We start from the raw sequence: 22663 nt of genomic DNA on the forward strand, positions 1-22663 counted from the left end.
CAGGGTATTATCCTAAAGTGAAAGTGAAATAAGTTTGACGAAGAAAGACAAATACTGTAAGATATCATTTATATGTGGAATCTCAAAATAAACTAGTGAACATAATGTAAAAGAAACACACACAGGTACAGAGAACAAACTAGTGATTATCAGTACAGGAGAGAGATGGTGTAAAGGACAATAGAGGGATAGGAGATTAAGAGGTCAAAACTATTATGTATAAAATAAATAAGTTACAAGGATATATTGTATATCACAGGGAATATAGCCAATATTTTATATAATAATAACTATAAATGGAATATAACCTTTAAAGATTTTGAAATCGTGAATTAGAATGCTGTACACTTGAAACTTACATAATATATAGTAAATCAACTATACATCAATTAAAATAAAAACAAAACCCTAAGGTACTCGGCAAAAGCATTTCTAAGAAAGTTGATAGCAATATATGTCTACCACAGGAAACAAGAAAAATCTAAAACCATCTAAACTTACACCTCAAGAACTACAAAAAAAAGACAAAACAAAACCCAAAGAAGGAAAAAAAATCATAAAGATCAGAGCAAAAATAAGTGAAATAGAGACTAAAAAAAACAGACAACATCAATGAAACTAAGAGCTGGTCCTTTGTAAAGATAAACAAAATTAATAAACCTATAGTCAGATTTATCAAGGAAAAAAGAGAAAGGGCCCAAATATATAAAACCAGAAATAAAAGATGAAAAGTTAAAAAAGAAACACCACATAAACACAAAGGGTCATAAAAGATTACTATGAACAATCATATGCCAATAAAATGGACAGCCTACTAGAAATGAATAAATTCTTAGAAATTTACATCTCCCAAAAACTGAATTATGAAAAAATACAAAATACGAACTTATTATAAGAAATGAAATTCAATCAGTGATAATAATAATAAATCTCAACAAATGAAAGTACAGAACCATGCAGCTTCACAGGGAAAACTCTATAAGACATTTAAAGAAGAGTTAACACCTATCCATCTCAAACTATTTCAAAAACTAGAAGAGAAAGGAATCCTTCCAAGCTTATTCTAAAGGCCACTATCACCTTGATATAAATAATAAGAGAAGGATGTTCCACACAAAAAAGGAAATTAATAGCTAATGTCACTGATGAACATAGAAATAAAAATCCTAAACTAAATATTAGCAAAACAAATTCAATAATACATCAAAAGAATCAAACACCATAATCAAGTGGGATTTATCCCAAGAATGCAAGTATGGTTCAATATCAGCAAATTAATGTGATGCAACACATCAATGTGAGACACATTAACCAATTAAACAATAGAAAAATCATATAATCATCTCGACAGATGACAAAAAGCCTTTTAACAAAATTCAACATCCATTAATGATAAAAACTGTCAACACAGTGGGTACAGAGAGAACACACCTTAACATGATAAATATCTCATTTGATGATGACATTCTAGGCCTAGGTTTGATATTCACATGCAACTTTTTAAAAGTCTATCTTAATTGACCATTATTTTTCATCTCTATTTCAGAAAATTCTACCTTTAATTTCTAGTATCTATCACCCATGTGTGTGTGCTCAGTCATTTCAGTCGTGTCTGACTCTTTGTGACCCTATGGATCATAGCCCGCTAGACTCCTCTGTCCATGGGACTCTCCAGGGAAGAATACTGGAGTAGGTTGCCATGCCCTCGTTCAGGGGCTCTTCCTGACCCTGGGATTGATCCCACGTCTCTTATGACTCCTGCACCTGGCAGGTGGGTTCTTTACCACTAATGCCACCTGGCAAGCTCATCTATCACCCACAATTGATCCAAGTATTACCAATTACAGATGAGCAAAATTATGTACTACTTAATATACAACTTTTGGTGGGGGGGCAGCAAGAATACTGGAGTGGGTTGCCATTCCCTTCTCCAGGAGATCTTGCCGACCCAGGGACTGAACCTGGGTCTCCTGCATTGTAGGCAGATGCTTTACCGTGACTCAGACGGTAACCACTCCAGTACTCTTGCCTGGAAAATCCCATAGACGGAGGAGCCTGGTAGGCTAGAGTCCATGGGGTCAGGAAGAGTCGGACACGACTAAGCGACTTCACTTTAATATATAACTCTAAGAGTCTATCAATGCAGTAAAGAGAAATGCTAAACTCCAAATAATCTACTGCAGACTTTTAGAACAAGATATCAGACTGACTATACTTAATAAATTTCTGTCTAGTATAAAAAACAGTAATTTTTTAAAAGTAACTATGATACCCTAAAGTAAATCATACACTCTACAGAATAATGGGCTGAGTGCTTACTAAAGGATAATAAAACACTAAAGAAGCTGGTAAAAGATTATTCATATTATAGAAAAGAAGAAAAGAAACGGAAAAGAGAATGAATAATTTTTCTTATAGGAGTTGAGGGATAGGTTTGAGGAGAGAGAAAGAATCAAAGAAAAAATATGAATTTCATGAGGTTCCTAAAATAATCTCAAAATGCAGGAATGGTACTACTTTTTAAGGTGTATAGCTGTTACAGACTTAAAGCGTTTACCTCATTTTCCGTTCCCACATCCAGCATGACAGGCAAACACTGTTGAGGGTTCATCCCTCCACAAGCTGTATACAGAGCCAGTTTACCCACGGGGATGCCCATCCCATTACAGCCAAGGTCTCCCAAGCCAAGAATACGTTCTCCATCAGTCACCACAATAGCCTTGAATAAAAAGAAAAATATATTAATAGATGTTTGCAAATCCTGGGCCATAGTTCCTACTCTCTATTTCTGAAGTTATTTATGCAATGAAATACTAAGCTGTCAGAAAACATAAATGATGGACATGATTTTATATGATCATAAATGATGGAAATGATTTTGTATAATCATTTTATATGATCATAAATGATGGAAACGATTTTGTATAATCATTAAGCGTAGAAGAGTGGGGAGAATAAATTGGAAACATGTATTTTAAATGTAGTTCTAAAATATATACAGATGATTAATTTGATTGTTTAAAAATAAAAAGACAGATCAGATCAGATCAGTCGCTCAGTCATGTCCGACTCTTTGCGACCCCATGAATCGCAGCATGCCAGGCCTCACTGTCCATCACCAACTCCTGGAGTTCACTCAGACTCACGTCCATCGAGTCAGTGATGCCATCCAGTCATCTCATCCTCTGTCATCCCCTTCTTCTCCTGCCCCAAATCCCTCCCAGCATCAGAGTCTTTTCCAATGAGTCAACTCTTCGCATGAGGTGGCCAAAGTACTGGAGTTTCAGCTTTAGCATCATTCCTTCCAAAGAAATCCCAGGGCTGATCTCCTTCAGAATGATTCAAACAACTTAAAGAACTCAGTCTTCAGTCAGGAGGAGTACATGGGCAGAGTACACATAAATAAAAAGCTCAAACTGGGAAATAAAGTGACACTCATGACAGCTTGGAAACTAATCACATCCATTTTGAGTACCATTAGAGGAGAGCCCATGATTAAATAGCACATAATTACTGAGGAGTCCCCAGTGCTCTGATCTTTAGTTTAAGTATCCTCCTAATTTCACAATAATGCTGATTTATCCTCTTCAACTCTTATTACACCGGATACTGTTCTACCAAGCACGGTCTATTGCTACTCTTAACTGACAGTAGAGTATTACTAGACAATTATTTTTTATTTTAGCTTATTTCTAATCTAAGTTTATTTTCGTTTATTTCTAACTTTAGTTTATTTTTATATCTAAAAAGCATGCATTTTAATCATGTGGAGATTTTAATTCTAAGTAATTTGTTGTCTTTATTGAAATTAATGGATCTATCATCTTTATTCTGTAATTCATGGCCATTATATAAATTTAAGCAAAACCAATTTTGTGAGACAAAATTTATTAGATTTTCTACAAACTACTACACTCATCATATCCATTGAGCCTAGAATAAAAATGTTATTTGACTTTGGATAAACTGATGAATTAAAGCTTCTGTTTCTTATAGATAAAAATGGGGATTAAAAAAAGGTACTTTTCAGAGTAGATGCATGAAATTAGGAACCAATTGTGTTTGCTCACCACCATACACCAATACCTAGCATAGCACTTGGCACACAGAAAACGATCAACAAGCATTAGTCAATTGAATAAATCTATGATTCAATACTGAAGACGGAATTGCAAACCACGTCAGTATTCTTACTTGAGAAACCCATGAACAGTATGAAAGGCAAGAATACAGGACACTGAAAGATGAACTCCCCAGGTCGGTAGGCGCCCAATATACTACTGGAGATCAGTGGAGAAATAACTCCAGAAACAAGGAAGAGATGGAGCCAAAGCAAAAACACCACCCAGTTGTGGATGTGACTGGTGATGGAAGGCCATGAAATTAGATGCTTACTCCTTGGAAGGAAAGTTATGACCAAACTAGACAGCATATTAAAAAGCAGAGACATTACTTTGCCAACAAAGGTCCATCTAGTCAAGGCTATGGTTTTTCCAGTGGTCATGTATGGATGTGAGAGTTGGACTGTAAAGAAAGCTGAGCGCCGAAGAATTGATGGTTTTGAACTGTGGTGTTGGAGAAGACTCTTGAGAGTCCCTTGGACTGCAAGGAGATCCAACCAGTCCATCCTAAAGGAGATCAGTCCTGGGTGTTCACTGGAAGGACTGATGTTAAAGCTAAAACTCCAATACTTTGGCCACCTGATGGAAGAACTGACTCATTTGAAAAGCCCCTGATGTTAGGAAAGATTCAAGGTGGGAGAAGAAGGGGGTGACAGAGGATGAGATGGTTGGATGGCATCACCGACACAATGGACATGGGTTTGAGTAAACTCTGGGAGTTGGTGATGGACAGGGAGGCCTGGCATGCTGCAGTCCATGGGGTTGCAAAGAGTCAGACACGACCAAGAGACTGAACTGAACTGATGATTCAATACAATGAAATCATGATATACAAGAACTTATCACAGTACCCGATACATTACAAATTCTCAAAAAAACTGTAGGTATTAATACTATTATTATCATAAGGACTAATGTACAGAATCAGAGCATTTTGGAAGTAAGGGGGGATTTGGAGTATATTCAGTCTATCCCTCTTATTTTCTGTCCCTCTTCTATCCCTCTGAAGATCAGAAAACTGAAATAATTTGCCTCAGGTGATTTATCTGGTTAATGTCAAAGAACCAAGACCTGAGTGTTTGCTTTTTCTACCACACAATAATGCGTAAACAAAAATTTTTGTGATCTTTCCATTTAGGTTTCTATTCACCTATATTCAGTTCAGTTCAGTTCAGTCGCTCAGTCACGTCCAACTCTTTGCAACCCCATGAATCGCAGCACGCCAGGCCTCCCTGTCCATCACCAACTTCCGGAGTTCACTCAAACTCACGTCCATTGAGTCAGTGATGCCATCCAGCCATCTCATCCTCTGTCGTCCTCTTCTCCTCCCGCCCTCAATCCCTCAGAGCATCAGAGTCTTTTCCAATGAGTCAACTCTTCGCATGAGGTGGCCAAAGTACTGGAGTTTCAGCTTTAGCATCATTCCTTCCAAAGAACACCCAGGGCTGATCTCCTTTAGAATGGACTGGTTGTATCTCATTGCAGTCCAAGGGACTCTCAAGAGTCTTCTCCAACACCAAAGCTCAAAAGCATCAATTTTTTGGCACTCAGCTTTCTTCACAGTCCAACTCTCACATCCATACATGACCACTAGAAAAACCATAGCCTTGACTAGATGGACCTTTGTTGGCAAAGTAATGTCTCTCCTTTTTAATACGCTATCTAGGTTGGTCATAACTTTCCTTCCAAGGAGTAAGTGTCTTTTAATTTCATGGCTGCAGTCACCATCTGTGGTGATTTTGGAGCCCAGAAAAATCAAGTCGGACACTGTTCCACTGTTTCCCTATCTATTTGCCATGAAGTGATGGGACCAGATGCCATGATCTTCGTTTTCTGAATGTTGAGCTTTAAGCCAACTTTTTCACTCTCCTCTTTCACTTTCATCAAGAGGCTTTTTAGTTCCTCTTCACTTTCTGCCATAAGGGTGGTGTCATCTGCATATCTGAGGTTATTGATATTTTTCCCGGCAATCTTACACAGCTCTTAAAGAACTGCCTTAAAAGTAAATACATTGAAGAGGAGGGTGAAAATTATTTCTGCATATTCCATAAAGCTGATCTTTGTTAAATCTTCCATGTCTCATTACAAAGGGTCAATATGTTAGGCTGTTTTGGAGGAGGCACCTTGAGACACCATCATTCAGTTCCCACCACCACCACATACTACTGTGTAATCCACCTGGACCTTCCTTTCCTCATGGAATTACCATGATACTAAATACATGAGTTAATCTAGGTAAAGTGTCTCACTTAGAAAGCTACTAAATGTCAGATACAACATTATTCTGTTTTCATTAGCTTCCTCCCTCCCAAAGGAAGTCCCATGAGATACTTGAGGTTACCATGATAAAGGAAATGAATTAACAGATGTTTTTTTGCCCACATTGATTCTTCTAAGTAGATGAATAATTACAGAAGAAACAGGAATTTGCTTAAAGAAATTCAGATACTACTTCAACATTTTTTCAACACTTACCATCACTTTACAATAAATAAATAAATACTAAAAAAACCTGACAGAAATAAAGGGGAAACTTAGAATCTAAATGGTATCAGGATAAAATTAATCCACTATGCAAAAATCAATCGGATATAAATTGAAGCGCTAGAGAATGCTACCGCTACCTAGTATTGTGAAAAGGGTCAGTATGTTATGGGACAGGAAAAAGAACAAATGTGCCACAATGGAAAAAAAGTGGTAACTAACTTACCTTGATGACATCTTCTGGCCATGCATTAAGAACAGAAGAAATATGTCCTCGATCATGGATACTAATAAAGAGACCTCTGACAGGAAAGAACAAAAGAGTAATTTTAATTTACTTCAGACTTGTCAAACTCTCAGGAACATTTTTTTTTTAATTTTAAAATCCATTTACTGTATCTCCACTTTTACCTATAATTTTTATCAAAGCCATTAAACATATTTCCATCTTTATCAATAACGTTTACCAAAATTATTTCCTTAAACAAATAAGGGACAGGAATCTTATAAGTAAGGTTATTACTTGCAATGGCACCCCACTCCAGTACTCTTGCCTGGAAAATCCCATGGACGGAGGAGCCTGGTAGGCTGCAGTCCATGGGGTCGCTAAGAGTCGGACACGACTGAGCGACTTCGATTTCACTTTTCACTTTCATGCGTTGGAAGAGGAAATGGCGACCCACTCCAGTGTTCTTGCCTGGAGAATCCCAGGGACTGCGGGGCCTGGTGGGCTGCCGTCTATGGGGTCGCACAGAGTCGGACACGACTGAAGCGACTTAGCAGCAGTAGCAGCATTACTTGCAATATTATTAGTTATCATATTAAATAATATATTGACACCTACAATAAAGGCAGGTTAATCCTTATAACACATATTCTTAAGTATTTTTAATTTAGCATTCCCAATTTTTATACATAGTTTAAATAGCATTATCATTTCTCCCATAGATTAATTTATAGTCTTCATTAAATAAGATAATACATGTAAAAGCACTTTGAAAAACAGCATGAAGCATATGTACACAGGCATTTTCACTGCATATTCCATTATTACATATTCACAATGTGAAGACAGGACCACCTATAGGAGTGGGCTGAAGTGACAAACACATGCTGAGCAGTCCTTTAATGTGAAAATTACCTGTGAAACCCTGATACTGAGGCTCCCCCAAACCAAGTTTATGATTAATCCCTCTATCCAGAACTTTATTCTTTCTTGTCCCCTCAATCCTCAATCAATTCGAGTCAGATGCTAAAATTACTGTTGTTAACATTGTTAAGGCACTAAAATTGCTGTTGTTGATATCATCGCTGATGTATTAAAAATAACATCATTGATATTATAGATAAACATTATTAACACACAACCTTGGACTGTTTCTCTAAGGCAAGATGAGCTAACAGACCCCCAAGCCACAGACCACCTGGCCAGAGAATCCAAACCAGAAGCATCCTGACACTCGAAACCATGATTAAGGAGTGTAGTTAAATGTAAGATGATGACCCCAGCCTCTGTTCTTCCCCTTTAAAAACACCCAAACCAAAGACCAAGCCTATCCTCGTTCCTTTGTTTGGCTTCCTGCAATAAACCCTTTGCTGCAAACTCCTGCTGCCAGAGCTCAGTTTCACTTGATTCTTTGCTTTGTGGTCTCCGTTGTTTGTAACTCTGTTCTTCACGTTCAGTTTTAACTCTCAGTCTTTAACGGTGCTCTCCTATGGCCTCCCAATTCCTATGAAAGCTTAACAAGGAACTTTAAAAATTAAAGTAAAAAATGTGCAGATGTCTTAATATTGCCACAAAAACATAAATGAGTGAACAGTCTTTGGCACATACCAGTCAAACAGGCCTGCAAGAGTTAAACAATCTTGGTTATTCTTTAGCTGTTACTACTAACAAACACTTGTAGCTAGACTTGTCCTTCCCAAAGCTATTAATAATTACTCTCTGACTCCATATAGATTACACTCTGCACCTGGCATTCTTCTCCCCTTTCACTCTGTTGTACCATTCTGATAGCATTTCAGAAAGAAGGTCACGGGCTGATAACTTCAGGGACACCAGACCCAGTTGCTGAGCTGCATGATCTCAGCTGTGGCCATTTTGAAACTTCGCAAAAGGAAAAACAAAATACAAGATCTTCATTGCTTTGAGCCTTATCACCTACCCACAGACTACAAGCCCCGGGATATAACCTCTCTCTATTCTCAGGAATGGGGAGCACAGTACTTGAGGTGCTAGTCTGCTGTGCATTCCACTTTGCCAAGAAAAGATAAAGCCATTTTTCTATTTCCTCCAAACTCTGTTTCGGCATTTTCATTCAGCACCGGTGGACAGGGGAGTCAAGATTTTGGCAACAATAACTTATAAGTTTTGCTGTAGTATCGTTAAATCCGACTCAAATGCAGAGAAGCACACACAACAAACACACAATCTTAACCACTGTTTAAGGCCACCGTCCTTCTACTCTGTCTCCTTCAGAGCAAAACCCTATAGAGACGTGTATATTCTTAGCGCCTTCATATCCTTACCTCCCAGTCTCTTTTCACTGTTAATTAGGCTTTCCTCCTCACTTCTCCACAAAAATAGCTTTCCCAAAGACACTGCTGACAGACATATGATAAAGACAAAGATCAGCTCTCGACTCTCACCCTATATCCCAACTGTGACTGGCCTGGCTTTCAGTGTTGTGTCCACAGTGAAGATTTTCATATGTCTGTCCTCCACCGAGACCACTCCCTGGGGCTTCAAACCGTAAATCTAATTAGGTGCCTAAGCCCTCTCATCACTCAGGCCTCAACTCAAACTTGAATTCCTCAGACAAGACTTTTCCGACAACAGCAGTCCAAGCACCTCCACTCGAGTATTTTTACCATTGTCATAATACTTTTGTTTCTGAAGTTCCCTTACCTATTTTCTTACATGTTGGCCATCTGTCTCCTCCCCGCCACTGCCCACGCCCCCCTACCCTCCAGGACACATACACACACAAAGCAGCAAGTTCCTTAAGTACAGAGACTCTGTTTTGCTCATACTTATAAGCCCAATGTCTGTAAGTGTGTTGGCACATAGTACGTGTCCAACAATATGTGCTGACTTCAAAGTGCTGAAAAAAATAAACCTTCCAAATTAAAAAAAAAAAAAAACAGTTTTTAAGTTCAGAAAACATGAAGCAAATCCAGACTTATACTGACTTAAGTAATCCAAAATTATATTATAATAGTAAGTACCACAGGCAGATGACTGATGACCGTCTGATTCAACAAAAATATTAATTTACCAAGTTGGCACTAAATTACATCCTTTCCTGCTTATTTTTTGCTGTTTCATATGAAGTTATTTTCCTTCTCCAGAATGATTATATGCTCATTATAAATTATGTATTTCTTTTGGAACCCTGTCATATCCAAATATGCAACCAACAAGGTCTCAATAAATGTCACATTTATAGGAAATATATTTGGACTTTTTAAAGAAGGCAATGCTGTTGAATTATCTAAGATGTTCTTGGCAATGTACATTAAATAATGCTTCTTGGGAACTTGTTAGATAGCCAAGGTTTTCCAAGTAACACTGATCTCAGGAAACAGCATCTTTGTTTTAAACGAGAAGGACAACGAATATATTAAAATTTGCATCAGTTAAATGTCCAAGTTTATTGTACAAACGTATGAGCACAACTTCAGTGAGAGCCATCTGGACACTTCTAATCTCTTGCACTTAGGAGATTCATTTATGCAAAAGTGCTTACTTTTGGAGAAAGCTCAAAAAATGAAGAATCTGTAATGTCCCACCAAAGTCTAGCACTTTGATAGAATAATTTGTAAAACTTCTGGAATGTCTCCTTGATGAGAAATGTAATAAGAGATCCAAAAGTGTATCAGCAAAGACTCACGCTTCCTGGTATAAAAACTGGACATGAAACATTAATCTCAACATACATAAATATATACATTCATAAAATGAAAAGTTCAGATAAGAAAATTATCTATCAATGATATTTTTAAATGAATGGGATTACAATAAACATATTTTCTTGGTCCAAGTTTGTAGGTTATTAATTCATCAATTTGTTTAAAATACTTAATCTTGAGTCAAAGCATATTAACCCATGCCAATTAAAATATTCATACTATTGTGTCTAATTCATGTTAGAACTGAGACAATTTAAAAATGTGGATCATTTTCTCAGATACGCACTTCAAACTTTTCTCATAACCTCTGATACTGTATATATTCCACTCTAAAACAGATCTGTCAGATTAGATTCTTACTTGATGTTGTCTCACATAACCTCTCTAATGAAATTAATTTCATATCAAAATAGAGTTCATTTTCTAACATGCAACTTTCTGTGGTAACCAGACTTATATATTTTCTTATGGCAATGAATTCATGACTGCTCCTGACCCAGAGGAGGAAGCAATCATTCTACAGTTTTCAGTAATAATGCCCTCCTACAGAAGCTGAAGAAATTTAGACTCTGTAATTTTCATAAAATTTGAATTTGCATTAGTGAGCCCCAGTAGCTAACTGAAAGCTGAGTTACTCCAGCGGGTCTAGGCTAATGAGAAAAAAAATATGCCCACAAAAGCTGTGTTGTGCTGTGCTTAGTCATGCCCAACTTTTTGCAACCCTATGAACTGAAGCCAGTCAGGCTCCTCTGTCCATGGGGATTCTCCAGCCAAGAATACTGGAGGGGGTTGCCATGGCCTTCTCCAGGGGATCTTCCCAACCCAGGGATTGAACGCAGGTCTCCCACATTGCAGGCAGATTCTTTATCATCTGAGTCACCAGGGGAGCCCCATTATACTGGAGTGGGTAGCCTATCCCTTCTCCAGGGGATCTTCCTGACCCAGGAATTGAACCAGGGTCTCCTGCATTGCAAGCAGATTCTTTACCAGCTAATTCAGGTAAAATGAAGTTTCCTATCCAGAGAGACCTAGGATAAAGATGCAGAGTTAAGAATCATATGCCTGGAGTTGAAAGGAATAAAAGAGAAAGAAAAGACGGTCAAAGAGGAAATATTACAAATTATATTTTTCCTAGAAGATTAGGATGACTAAGAAGAGTCCTTGCGAAAAAAATCTAAGACAACCAGTGTTTCTGAAGCCACAGGAAGTCAAGGGAGGACAATGTTAAGAAAGCTTGGAACAAGAAAATATAGGCACATGAAAAGATGCTCATCATCATTAATCATTAGAGAAATGCAAATTAAAACTACAATGAGGTACCAACTCACACAGGTCAGAATGGCCATCATTATAAAGTCTACAAATAACAAATGTGGGAGAGGGCATGGAGAAAAGGGAACCCTCCTATACTGTTGATGGGAATATAAATTGGTGCAGTCACTATGGAAAACAGTATAGTGGTTCCTCAGAAAGCTAAAAATAATCACACGGTCCAGCAATTCAACTCCTGGGCATATATCAAAACAAAACTATAATTTGAAAAGATACGACAGCAACAGCACTAGTCACAATAGCCAAGATATGGAAAAAACCTAAATGTCCATTCACACACACACACACACACGGACTTCCCAGGTACTGCAGTGGTAAAAATCCACCTGCCAATGCAGGAGACATGAAAGACATGGGTTCAGTCCCTGGATTGGGAAGATCCCCTAGAGGAGGAAATGGCAATCCACTCCCATATTCTTGCCTGGAAAATCCCATCGACAGAGGAGCCTGGTGGGCTATAGTCCAAGGGGTTGCAGAAAGTCAAACACAACTGAGCATACACACACAATACACACATACACAGTGAAGTATTACTCAGCCTTAAAAAAGAATGAAATAATGCCATTTGCACCATCCAATGGAGGGACCCAGAGATTATCATACTAAACAAAAGTAAGTCAGAGAGAGAAAGACAAGTACTATACGATATCACTTACATGTGGAACCTAAAATATGACCCAAACAGAAACAGAGTCACAGACATAGAGAACAGACTTGCGGTTGTCAAGAGGGATGGGTTGGGGGAGGGAAAGATTGGGAGTTTGGGATTAGCAGATGAAAACTATTTTAATATTATTCTCTACTTCAGAAAATGCTTAAAAGAAGTCTTCTAAATATATGACAAAAATTGTTTTTTCCTGAAGTATTTGCAAGCTAAGTAGCCAACACGATCCCTCATCATTACCAAATAATTGAGTGCATTACAAACAAAAATATTCTGCTGCTGCTGCTGCTAAGTCACTTCAGTCGTGTCCAGCTCTGTGCGACCCCACAGACGGCAGCCCGCCAAGCTCCTCCTTCCCTGGGATTCTCCAGGCAAGAACACTGGAGTTAGGTTGCCAGTTCCTTCTCCAATGCACGCATGCATGCTGAGTCGCTTCAGTCGCATCTTACTCTGTGAGACCCCGTGGACAGCAGCCCACCAGGCTCCTCTGTCCACAGGATTCTCTAGGCAAGAATACTGGAGTGGGTTGCCATTTCCTTCTCCAAAATATTCTGCTACATAATTATAACTACAACCAGAAAATTAATATTGATACACTGCTATCATGAAATCTTCAGACATCATTCACATTTCCCTATACCTCCTTCATAACAAAAGAGTCCACTGTTTTTAGCTGTCATGTTCCTTGGTCCTCTTCAGTCTGAAACATTTCCTCAGTCTTTCCTTGACTTCCCATGACCTTAATGCTTTTGAAGTTACAGGTGTTTTTGTAAACTGTTCTATGATGTAAGTTGGTAGGTTTGACTGGTAGGTTTGACTCAATGTAGATGTGACTGGTGTTTCCTCGTGATCCCATTCAGACTATCCATCTTGGTCAAGAATACCCCACAAGTGATTCTAGCTGCTTCTCCTTGCGTCCTTTCAGGTGGCGCCATTCCTGCTTTGTCCCATTACTGACAATGTTCCCTTTGATCATTTGATTAATGTGATCTTTTTTCTCTTTGTAATGAACAATTATTTTATGGGAAGATTCTTCAAAACTGAAAAAACCCTGTTCCTCCATTCAACTTTAAATTTATTCATATCACTGTGGACTTGTGTTTATCATTTCATTAAATAGGTTCTGTTTAATCTGTTGCAAACATTATTTATTTAATGCTTAAAATGTCCCAGAATTGGCCAGTGGGAGCCTCTTCAAGCTGGTTTCTATGTCCTTTCGACACATCGCCATCATCCTTTGAGCACTTCCTGATTTTGTGGGACAGGATGTTCCAAGCTCATCGTTTGCTTATCCTGGCCCAGCCCTGGAAACAGCAATTTTTCTAAGGAGTTCTGATTCCTTTTCTGGCAGAGAACAGCATTTAGATCAGAGTGCTGAGTGTACTCCTTGTTACTGGGGTGTCGCTGCTGCCAAGCCAACTCAATAGACAGAATTAGAGAATATGTGTGTGTACATACATACTTCTTACATCCTTCCCAGGTGACACTAATGGCAAAGAACCCGCCTGCCAATGCAGGATATGTAAGAGAAACAGGTTCGATCCCTGCTTGGGGAAGATCTCCTGGAAGAGGGTATGACAACCCACTCCAGTGTTCTTGCCTGGAGAATCCCATGGACAAGAATGGCGGGCTACAGTCCACAGGGTCACAGAGAGTCAGCCATGACTAAAGCAACCTAGCACGCAAGCATGCACACATACAGATACACACACACATATATATATTTCTATAACTATACATTCATCTGTCTATACATGGCAAACCATAAATTCACACTAATACCTGCAATTCCAACACCACCACAGGATTCATCCTCGTGTTCTCCCCCCGGTTTTCCCATTTGTGACAATCTTCTCCTAGAGTAAGAAACCACACTCCCATAATGCTTCATACATTTCCTTACTTGATCAGCCTTCTTGTATGAAATCAATCCTGTCCCCTCCCTGCGTACACGCCCCATTTCCTTCGCCAAGGCGCCAGTCTCTGAAGTGGGCAGCCCTCCCCCACAGATGGCCCCCCTGGGGCTCTGACACCCGGTGCTGGACCGTTCTCTTACTGGATCCTCCCTTCCACCTGCTTGGCTCACACCTGAGCCAGGCTGCCCTCCACCCCGCCCAGGCTCCAAAACCCTTTGCTGGGCCCCCCAGGTCTTTTAATCAGAGACAGGAGGAGCATGAAGCAGAGAGAGGATACAGCCTGACTGCTGCTCAAATTGTTGAGGAGCAGAAAAAACTGGTGATGGATGTGCAAAAAGAAGCTACAATTACCCACAGCTGCTGGGGAAATACCAACCTAGATCCCATCTTTACAGATGAAGGATTTTTATTCCTTTGTGTGCATGTGTGCATGCTCAGTTGCTTCAGTCGTGTCCGGCTCTTTGTGACTCCATGGACTGTAGCCTACCAGGCTCCCCTGTCCACGGGATTCTCCAGGCAAGAATCCTGGAGTGGGTTGCTATGTCTTCCTCAAGGGGATCTTCCCAACCCAGGGATTGAAACCAGGTCTCCCGAGTTGCAGGCAGATTCTTTACCATCTGAGCCACCAGGGAAGCTCTTTTATCCCTTTGCTTATTGTAATTGCAGAAATTAGTTTCTTAATTTCTTATCTTTCACTTTTGTCATTGTTTTTCATGTATTTATAGTAAAACAAGTTGATTTTTCTGTCAGATTTCATACATTTAAGTATACAAAGTCTTCCCTCATCAATCATGCTCCTGTATTTTAATTTTTTTCTTTTTGATTTGGTCCAGTTCTTTTTTTTTTCAGTTTATTTATTATTTTTAAATTTTACTCTTTATGTATTTATTTTTGGCTGTACTGGGTCTTTGTTGCTGTGTGGGCTTTTCACCAGTTGCGGCAAATGGAGGCTACTCTCTACTTGCAGTGTGCGGGCTTCTCACTATGGCAGCTTCTCTTGTTGCAGAATCTGGGCTCTCGGGCACAAGGGCTTTAGTAGTTGCAGCACCTGAGTTCGCAGTTGTGGTTCTTGGGCTCTAGAGCACAGGTTCAGTATTTGTGAGGCATGGGACAAACTGCTCCACGGCATGTGGAATCCTCCTGGACCAGGGATCGAGCCTGTGTCTCCTGAACTGGCAGGCAGACTCTTTACCACTGAGCTACCAGGGAAGCCTGGTCTAGTTCTTTGAATCTATCGGAAATGATAGCAGAGCCTGTGATATGAGGATCTAATAATCCATGTCATACTTCTCCAAATATCACCTCTTCTGGTATAACTACCCTTTGATTTCATTAATATCTTTTGTCTTTTGGTCCCTACTTTTATTTTTTCCCTCTAAATTAGCAGTCTACGCTGACTGAAAGTCCTTCTTTACTCAGCTAGATTTTATCTGTTCTGCCAACCATTCTTAACTCCCTAGCCTTTTTGCTCTTTCCGTCACACCCTTGCAGAAAACCACCAAATCTAAATCAATCCATCTGCCTCCTCTTTCCCTCAAGCCCTGCCGCAGAGCGCTCTTTGAGACAGGAGCTCAACCAAGCGTGTTAGATCCATTAAAACCTCACAGCCTCCCCATCGTCAGCCAGGTCCTCACAATTCAGCATGACACCTGCAAGGACCTCCTATTGATTTCTCTGAGATTGACCACAAGGGCTACTTCGTTGTTCCCCATCCCTTATCCCCACAGCTCTACACTCTCATCAGACTCAGACATCATTTTTCACTTGGAAGACAAAATAGAGACTTTCAGCTGTAAGCTCTCCACCTAGAAACCTCCTCCCATTATTCACTATTCATCCATGAATAAGGCCCCAGTATCTCCGTCTTCAAGCGCAGTTTGCTCTCACGCTGTCACTCTCGGACCACTTCCCGGTCTCCTTCACCATCTCCTATTTCTGCTTCTTTAGCCCTTAAATGCTGGCACTCTTCAGGCTAGAAACAGTTTTCTTTCTCACTTTCATGCCCGGTGAAGGTCTTGGGACCAAGCTTTGTTCCCATCCTTGGACTCATTTTCAAGGCTCAATTTGCTTCAGCTTCTGCAGAATATCTGATCAGTTAGCTTTATCTCCCGTTTTTGGTCCCATCCTTTCCTCTTGGCATTTGCTCAACTAGTTCAGCTTGAGGATGATCTCGTTTCCAACTCTGGATCATCTTTAAAGGATTCATTTAGGCCTCCCTCCAATGCCCCCAGCTCCTCTTCCCAACTAGGCCAGCTCCTAATTGCTTATCACAGACCATGCAAGTGTTACCTCCTCTTGGAAATATTTCCTGACCAACATTCGGGCTGAGCTGGAATGTCTCAAATCCCACAGGCCCTTGCTGCTTTTCTGTAACATAATACTTATCATATTGTCATATAATTTTTCACTTTCCTATATGTTTGTCCTATTAGATTATAAACTCTTAAGTCAGGAATTCTGCATTGCTCATAGGAGAAAAAAAAAAAAAGAAGAAGGAAACAAGGAGCTATAGCATGAAAGCAGAAAAGGGAAAGTTAGTTTAGACATGATTTGGCACTAGCTAACCCAATGTTGGGGAAAACATTACAGCAAAAAACCTGGGCCAGAGAACACTCAGGTGCTATGTGGTCGACGTATGTAATTTTGGGGGTCTTCTGAAAATGACAAGGCCAAGGAACAGACAAAAGGAACCACAAATTATGGGGAAAGTCCCTGGAAAAGCACAGTACCAGAGCCAATGCCCAGTTCTAGGACTTGGAGTACTTGCTCCTAACAGATCTGCCATTTGAATTCTTAGCGTTAACCTGGGGGCAAAAGGTTTTAATGATGGCAAAAGACTTCAGAAATAATGAGAGAACCAACTGACAGCTCCAAGAATTACTACATCCGAGAAAGAATCACAGATTATTATAAGATCACATCAGGTAAATAAAGTAGTTTAATCACCCTGGGCTTCATTCTGGTTTAACTTAGAAATAAAACTAGGATGAGACAGTCTATAGGTTAGGAAGGACCCAGCGGAAAGTCAGGGGCCTTCTGACTTAAAAGCAATTTATGATTAAAATAAAAAATTTTTAATTGAGGTTAGAAGAGAAAGGTAGATTTCCAACTTCCTCTGGTCATCAACTTCCAAAAGTAAGAGTTTTGAGGTGTTTGTTCTATATATAATATCCTATCACTGCTAACAGGCATGACATTTTTCATTGCGTAACTACTTGATTTTGCTCTGCAGTGATAATCTTGTGAATTCATTTTGCTTACTGCAGACGATATTTAAAGCTCTATTTTTAGTCTCAGTCCTCCTGAGGAGTGAAAATTAGTGTGGTAGACAGATTTCTATCATCTTGGGACAGATGGTCCCAAGATTTCCCACCTCTCTGATGTTCACATCCTGAATCAGCCCTAGGACTGTGCACGGACTGTACTCTAGGTGAATGACACTGGGAAGTTCGGCTGGCCTGCAGATAGGAAGATTATCTGGGTGGGTCCATACTCTTAAGATTCATTTAGAGAATTTCTCCAGCAGCTCAAAGAAGGGGAAGTCAGAGGCTCAAGGAGTGAGAAGGACTCCAAGCACTACTGCGAATCTAGAGGACACCAAGTGGCAAGGAATAACAGTTACATCCAGCAGCTGAGAGCAGTCTCCATCTGATAGCCAACACGGAAATGGGGACCTCAGTTCTACAATCGCAAGGAACTGAACTCTGCCAACAAGAGTCACCTTGGGAGCAGATTAGTCCCACGATTTAGGCTTTCTGATACCCTAAACATAGACCCAACCACACCATGCCAGAAATCTGACCTTCAGGACTGTTAGCTAATAAATGGATGTTGTCTTAATCAGCTAAGTTTGTAGTAATTTGTAACACAGCAATACAACCCTGAAACAAACAGTATGTATACCAAAAAGTGAAATTCAGATGCTCATTCCATATTTACCATTGATTCATATTTATTTTATGAAAGACATGATACAGCGCTTGATGCCAGGGAAAATACAAGAGGACTATCCACACAGCTGAACAGCTCTGTTGTCACTCTGGGACCCAATCATCAATGCACAGCGTTATTTAGCAGAGATGGCTGTAGTTTTCAGAAATCAAAAGTGACTACTAAGATAGGTAATATTCTTCCAAATGGCAGTACCTTGATAGCTATTATAACTAGATTTTTAGAATTCCAAAACGAAGCACTGGCAGTATTCTCTGAAAAAACGCAGATACAGTGTACTAATATTCTAAGATACTAAGTGAGAAAACAGGAATATTTGGGCAGAAAAATGGACCATACATTTGAGGAATAAAGAATTCCTGTTTTTGCAGCTTACTTTAGAAATAACAACAACTACCTCATTATAACTTACTTTTCATCTCATCTAATGCTATATGATGGATATTTTAAGAAATTTTATTTCAGGTCAACAACTGCCTTGAGGAAGGGGTGAGGGTAATGGGAACGGGCTGAAGGCCAAAGGGGACTTCAATATTATCCTTAATTTTTTTTAATTTAAATTTATTTATTTTAATTGGAGGCTAATTACTTTACAATATTCTATTGGTTTTGCCATACGTCAACATGAATCCACCACGGGTGTACACGTGTTCCCCATCCTGAACCCCTCTCCCACCTCCCTCCCCATACCATTCCTCTGGGTCATCCCAGTGCACCAGCCCCAAGCATCCTGTATCCTGCATCGAACCTGGACTGGAGATTCGTTTCTTATATGATATTATACATGTTTCAATACCATTCTCCCAAATCATCCCACCCTCTCCCTCTCCCACAGAGTCCAAAAGACTGTTCTATACATCTATGTCTCTTTTGCTGTCTCGCATACAGGGTTATTGTTATCATCTTTCTAAATGCCATATATATGCATTAGTATACTGTATTGGTGTTTTTCTTTCTGGCTTACTTCACTCTGTATAATAGGCTCCAGTTTCATCCACCTCATTAGAACTGATTCAAATGTATTCTTTTTAATGGCTGAGTAATACTCCATTGTGTATATGTACCACAGCTTTCTTATGTGGTGCATAAGGTTGCTTCCATGTCCTGGCTATTATAAACAGTGCTGCGATGAACATTGGGGTACACGTGTCTCTTTCCCTTCTGGTTTCCTCAGTGTGTATGCCCAGCAGTGGGATTGCTGGGTCATAAGGCAGTTCTATTTCCAGTTTTTTCAGGAATCTCCACACTATTCTCCATAGTGGCTGTACTAGTTTGCATTCTCACCAACAGTGTAAGAGGGTTCCCTTTTCTCCACACCCTCCCCAGCATTTATTGCTTGTAGACTTTTGGTTAGCAGCCATTCTGACTGGCGTGAGATGGTACCTCATTGTGGTTTTGATTTGCATTTCTCTGATAATGAGTGGTGTTGTGCATCTTTTCATGTGTTTGTTAGCCATCTGTATGTCTTCTTTGGAGAAATGTCTATTTAGTTCTTTGGCCCATTTTTTGATTGGGTCATTTATTTTTCTGGAATTGAGCTGCAGGAGTTGCTTGTATATTTTTGAGATTAGTTGTTTGTCAGTTGCTTCATTTGCTATTATTTTCTCCCATTCTGAAGGCTGTCTTTTCACCTTGCTTATAGCTTCCTTTGTTGTGCAGAAGCTTTTAAGTTTAATTAGGTCCCATTTGTTTATTTTTGCTTTTATTTCCAATATTCTGGGAGGTGAGTCATAGAGGATCCTGCTGTGATGTACGTCGGACAGTGTTTTGCCTATGTTCTCCTCTAGGAGTTTCATAGTTTCTGGTCTTACGTTTAGATCTTTAATCCATTTTGAGTTTATTTTTGTGTATGGTGTTACAAAGGTTCTAGTTTCATTGTTTTACAAGTGGTTGACCAGTTTTCCCAGCACCACTTGTTAAAGAGATTGTCTTTTCCCCATTGTATAGTCTTGCCTCCTTTGTCAAAGATAAGGTGTCCATAGGTGCATGGATTTATCTCTGGGTTTTCTATTTTGTTCCATTGATCTATAGTTCTGTCTTTGTGCCAGTATCATACTGTAAATCAAATGGTGGGTACGGGTAATTAGTCTTTGCAATTTTCCTACATTTTGACTTTTTTCAAGAAATGATTTTATTTCACATCTTTAAGAGAAAAGTTAAGTGAAAAAATAAATACATTTCTTTTTGAGCAGAAGAAGAATGATTTTTTTCAGGCTTGGACAGCTACTTAGTAGTAGAAGCAGGACAAAGACCCTGATTTTGCGACACTTAGAGCAGTCCCCTTCCACATTACTGTGAGATGTAAACTCCTTCTAAACACTAATATAAAGGGCTAACCTGTATTATATACCATTTGCATCTACAGCCAGCTGACCAGCAAGAAAGGAGATGAGGTAGAGCCCAGGTGATCAGGTCATGTGCAATCAGGGTTTCTTATTCACAGGAAAGAGGTCTGGGGCCAATCTAAACAAAAATAGCTCAACATATGTCATGATGAAAGAGAAAAGCCATGGGCTAATGATGAAGGTAGGGGAGTTGACGATTGAGGAAGTAAATCAACTGCCTAACAAGAAGGTCTGAGACTTATGAGAGGGAGAAATAGAGTGGACGGGACAGTACAAAGATAAGAATTATCAGCCCTGAATATTCACTGGAAGGACTGATGCTGAAGCTGAAGCTCCAATTCTTTGGCCGCCTGATGTGAACAACTGACTCACTGGAAAAGACTCTGATGCTGGGAAAGATTGAAGGTGGGAGGAGAAGGGGACAACAGAGGATGAGATGGTTGGATGGCATCACTGACTCGATGGGCATGGGTTTGAGTAAACTCCAGGTGTTGCTGATGGATAGGGAAGCCTGGCGTGCTGCAGTCCACGGGTCGCAAAGAGTCGGACACAACTGAGCGACTGGACTGAACTGAACTGGGAACTAATGTTACTTTTTGTGACATTCATCTTGGCTTAACTCTCTCTTTGCCAGGAAACAAATCTTTAAAGTAGTAGAACTATAGCATAAAAACCATGTTTTAATAATTTGTTCAAGCATATTAATAAGTTTGGTTCTCTCTTTCCATGACCTTTGCATTAATAATATTTAATTATTAATTCTATTACTTTTCTAGCCTCTATACATTTTCCATTTTTCTTGTAGTTAGTCCTCTGATTTCAAAGGAGTTACTTAAATATTATACTGTAATGAATGAAAATACAATAAAGTTACATATGTTGATCTCACAGTTTAGGACACCAGTTTATGGAACTGAAGTATATAATCATATAATGAGTAAACCATATCATACCTTTTGGGCTCCATATTCTAGAACAGTATTGGACAGGAAGAGAAGTTTTAGTCATAGCTACAAAACTCTAGGTCAGGCAATTAAATTTTCTAGTTTCAGTAACTCACAAAGAAGAAAGAAGATTTGCTCTAGAATGACAGTAAGCTGTGTCTCACTATTCTCTGTGTCTAGGATATTGTTTTTCCAATCCTGAGATTTCAACAGAATTTTCCAACTACAGGAAGTGTGAATGAAGAAAGTCTCCTTTCAGAGAGAATAGACCTTAAAAAAAACATACACATATATTTTATAGGGCCTTCCCTGGCGGTTCAGTGGTTAAGACTTCACCTTCCAAAGCAGAGAGTGTGGGTTTGATCCCTGGTAAGGGAAAGTGAAAGAGGAGAGTGAAAAAGTGCTTAAAGCTCAACATTCAGAGAACTAAAATCATGGCATCTGGTCCCATCACTTCATGGTAAATAGATGGGGAAACAGTGAAAACAGTGTCAGACTTTATTTTTGGGGGCTCCAAAATCACTGCAGATGGTGACTGCAGCCATGAAATTAAAAGAGGCTTACTCCTTGGAAGGAAAGTTATGACCAACCTAGATAGCATATTCAAAAGCAGAGACATTACCTTGCCAACAAAGGTCTGTCTAGTCAAGACTATGGTTTTTCCTGTGGTCATGTATGGATGTGAGAGTTGGACTGTGAAGAAAGCTGAGTGCCGAAGAATTGATGCTTTTGAACTGTGGTGTTGGAGAAGACTCTTAAGAGTCCCTTGGACTGCAAGGAGATCCAACCAGTCCATTCTAAAGAAGATCAGCCCTGGGATTTCTTTGGAAGGAATGATACTAAAGCTGAAAGTCCAGTACTTTGGCCACCTCATGCGAAGAGCTGACTCATTGGAAAAGACTCTGATGCTGGGAGGGATTGGGGGCAGCAGGAGAAGGGGATGACAGAGGATGAGATGGCTAGATGGCATCACCGACTCGATGGACGTGAGTTT

The 22663-nt window shown here is 39.6% G+C and overlaps 1 protein-coding gene across 2 annotated transcripts in view; it reads right to left on the minus strand.

Annotated features, from left to right (window-relative positions):
* ME1 (malic enzyme 1) overlaps positions 1 to 22663 on the minus strand; it is a 220232-nt gene that overhangs the window by 112663 nt on the left and 84906 nt on the right. For both annotated transcript variants that reach the window (XR_011465320.1, XM_070376265.1), the window contains exons 4-5: positions 6832 to 6907; positions 2558 to 2719 (exon numbers count right to left, since the gene is read on the minus strand). Coding sequence is in view for 1 of the 2 variants with exons in the window: in XM_070376265.1 (XP_070232366.1) it covers positions 2558 to 2719; positions 6832 to 6907 (238 nt within the window). In the remaining variant the exon portion in view is untranslated. The remainder of the gene's footprint in view (positions 1 to 2557; positions 2720 to 6831; positions 6908 to 22663) is intronic.

The sequence above is a fragment of the Bos mutus genome, chromosome 9 (assembly GCF_027580195.1).
Source record: "Bos mutus isolate GX-2022 chromosome 9, NWIPB_WYAK_1.1, whole genome shotgun sequence".
NCBI lineage: Eukaryota > Metazoa > Chordata > Mammalia > Artiodactyla > Bovidae > Bos > Bos mutus.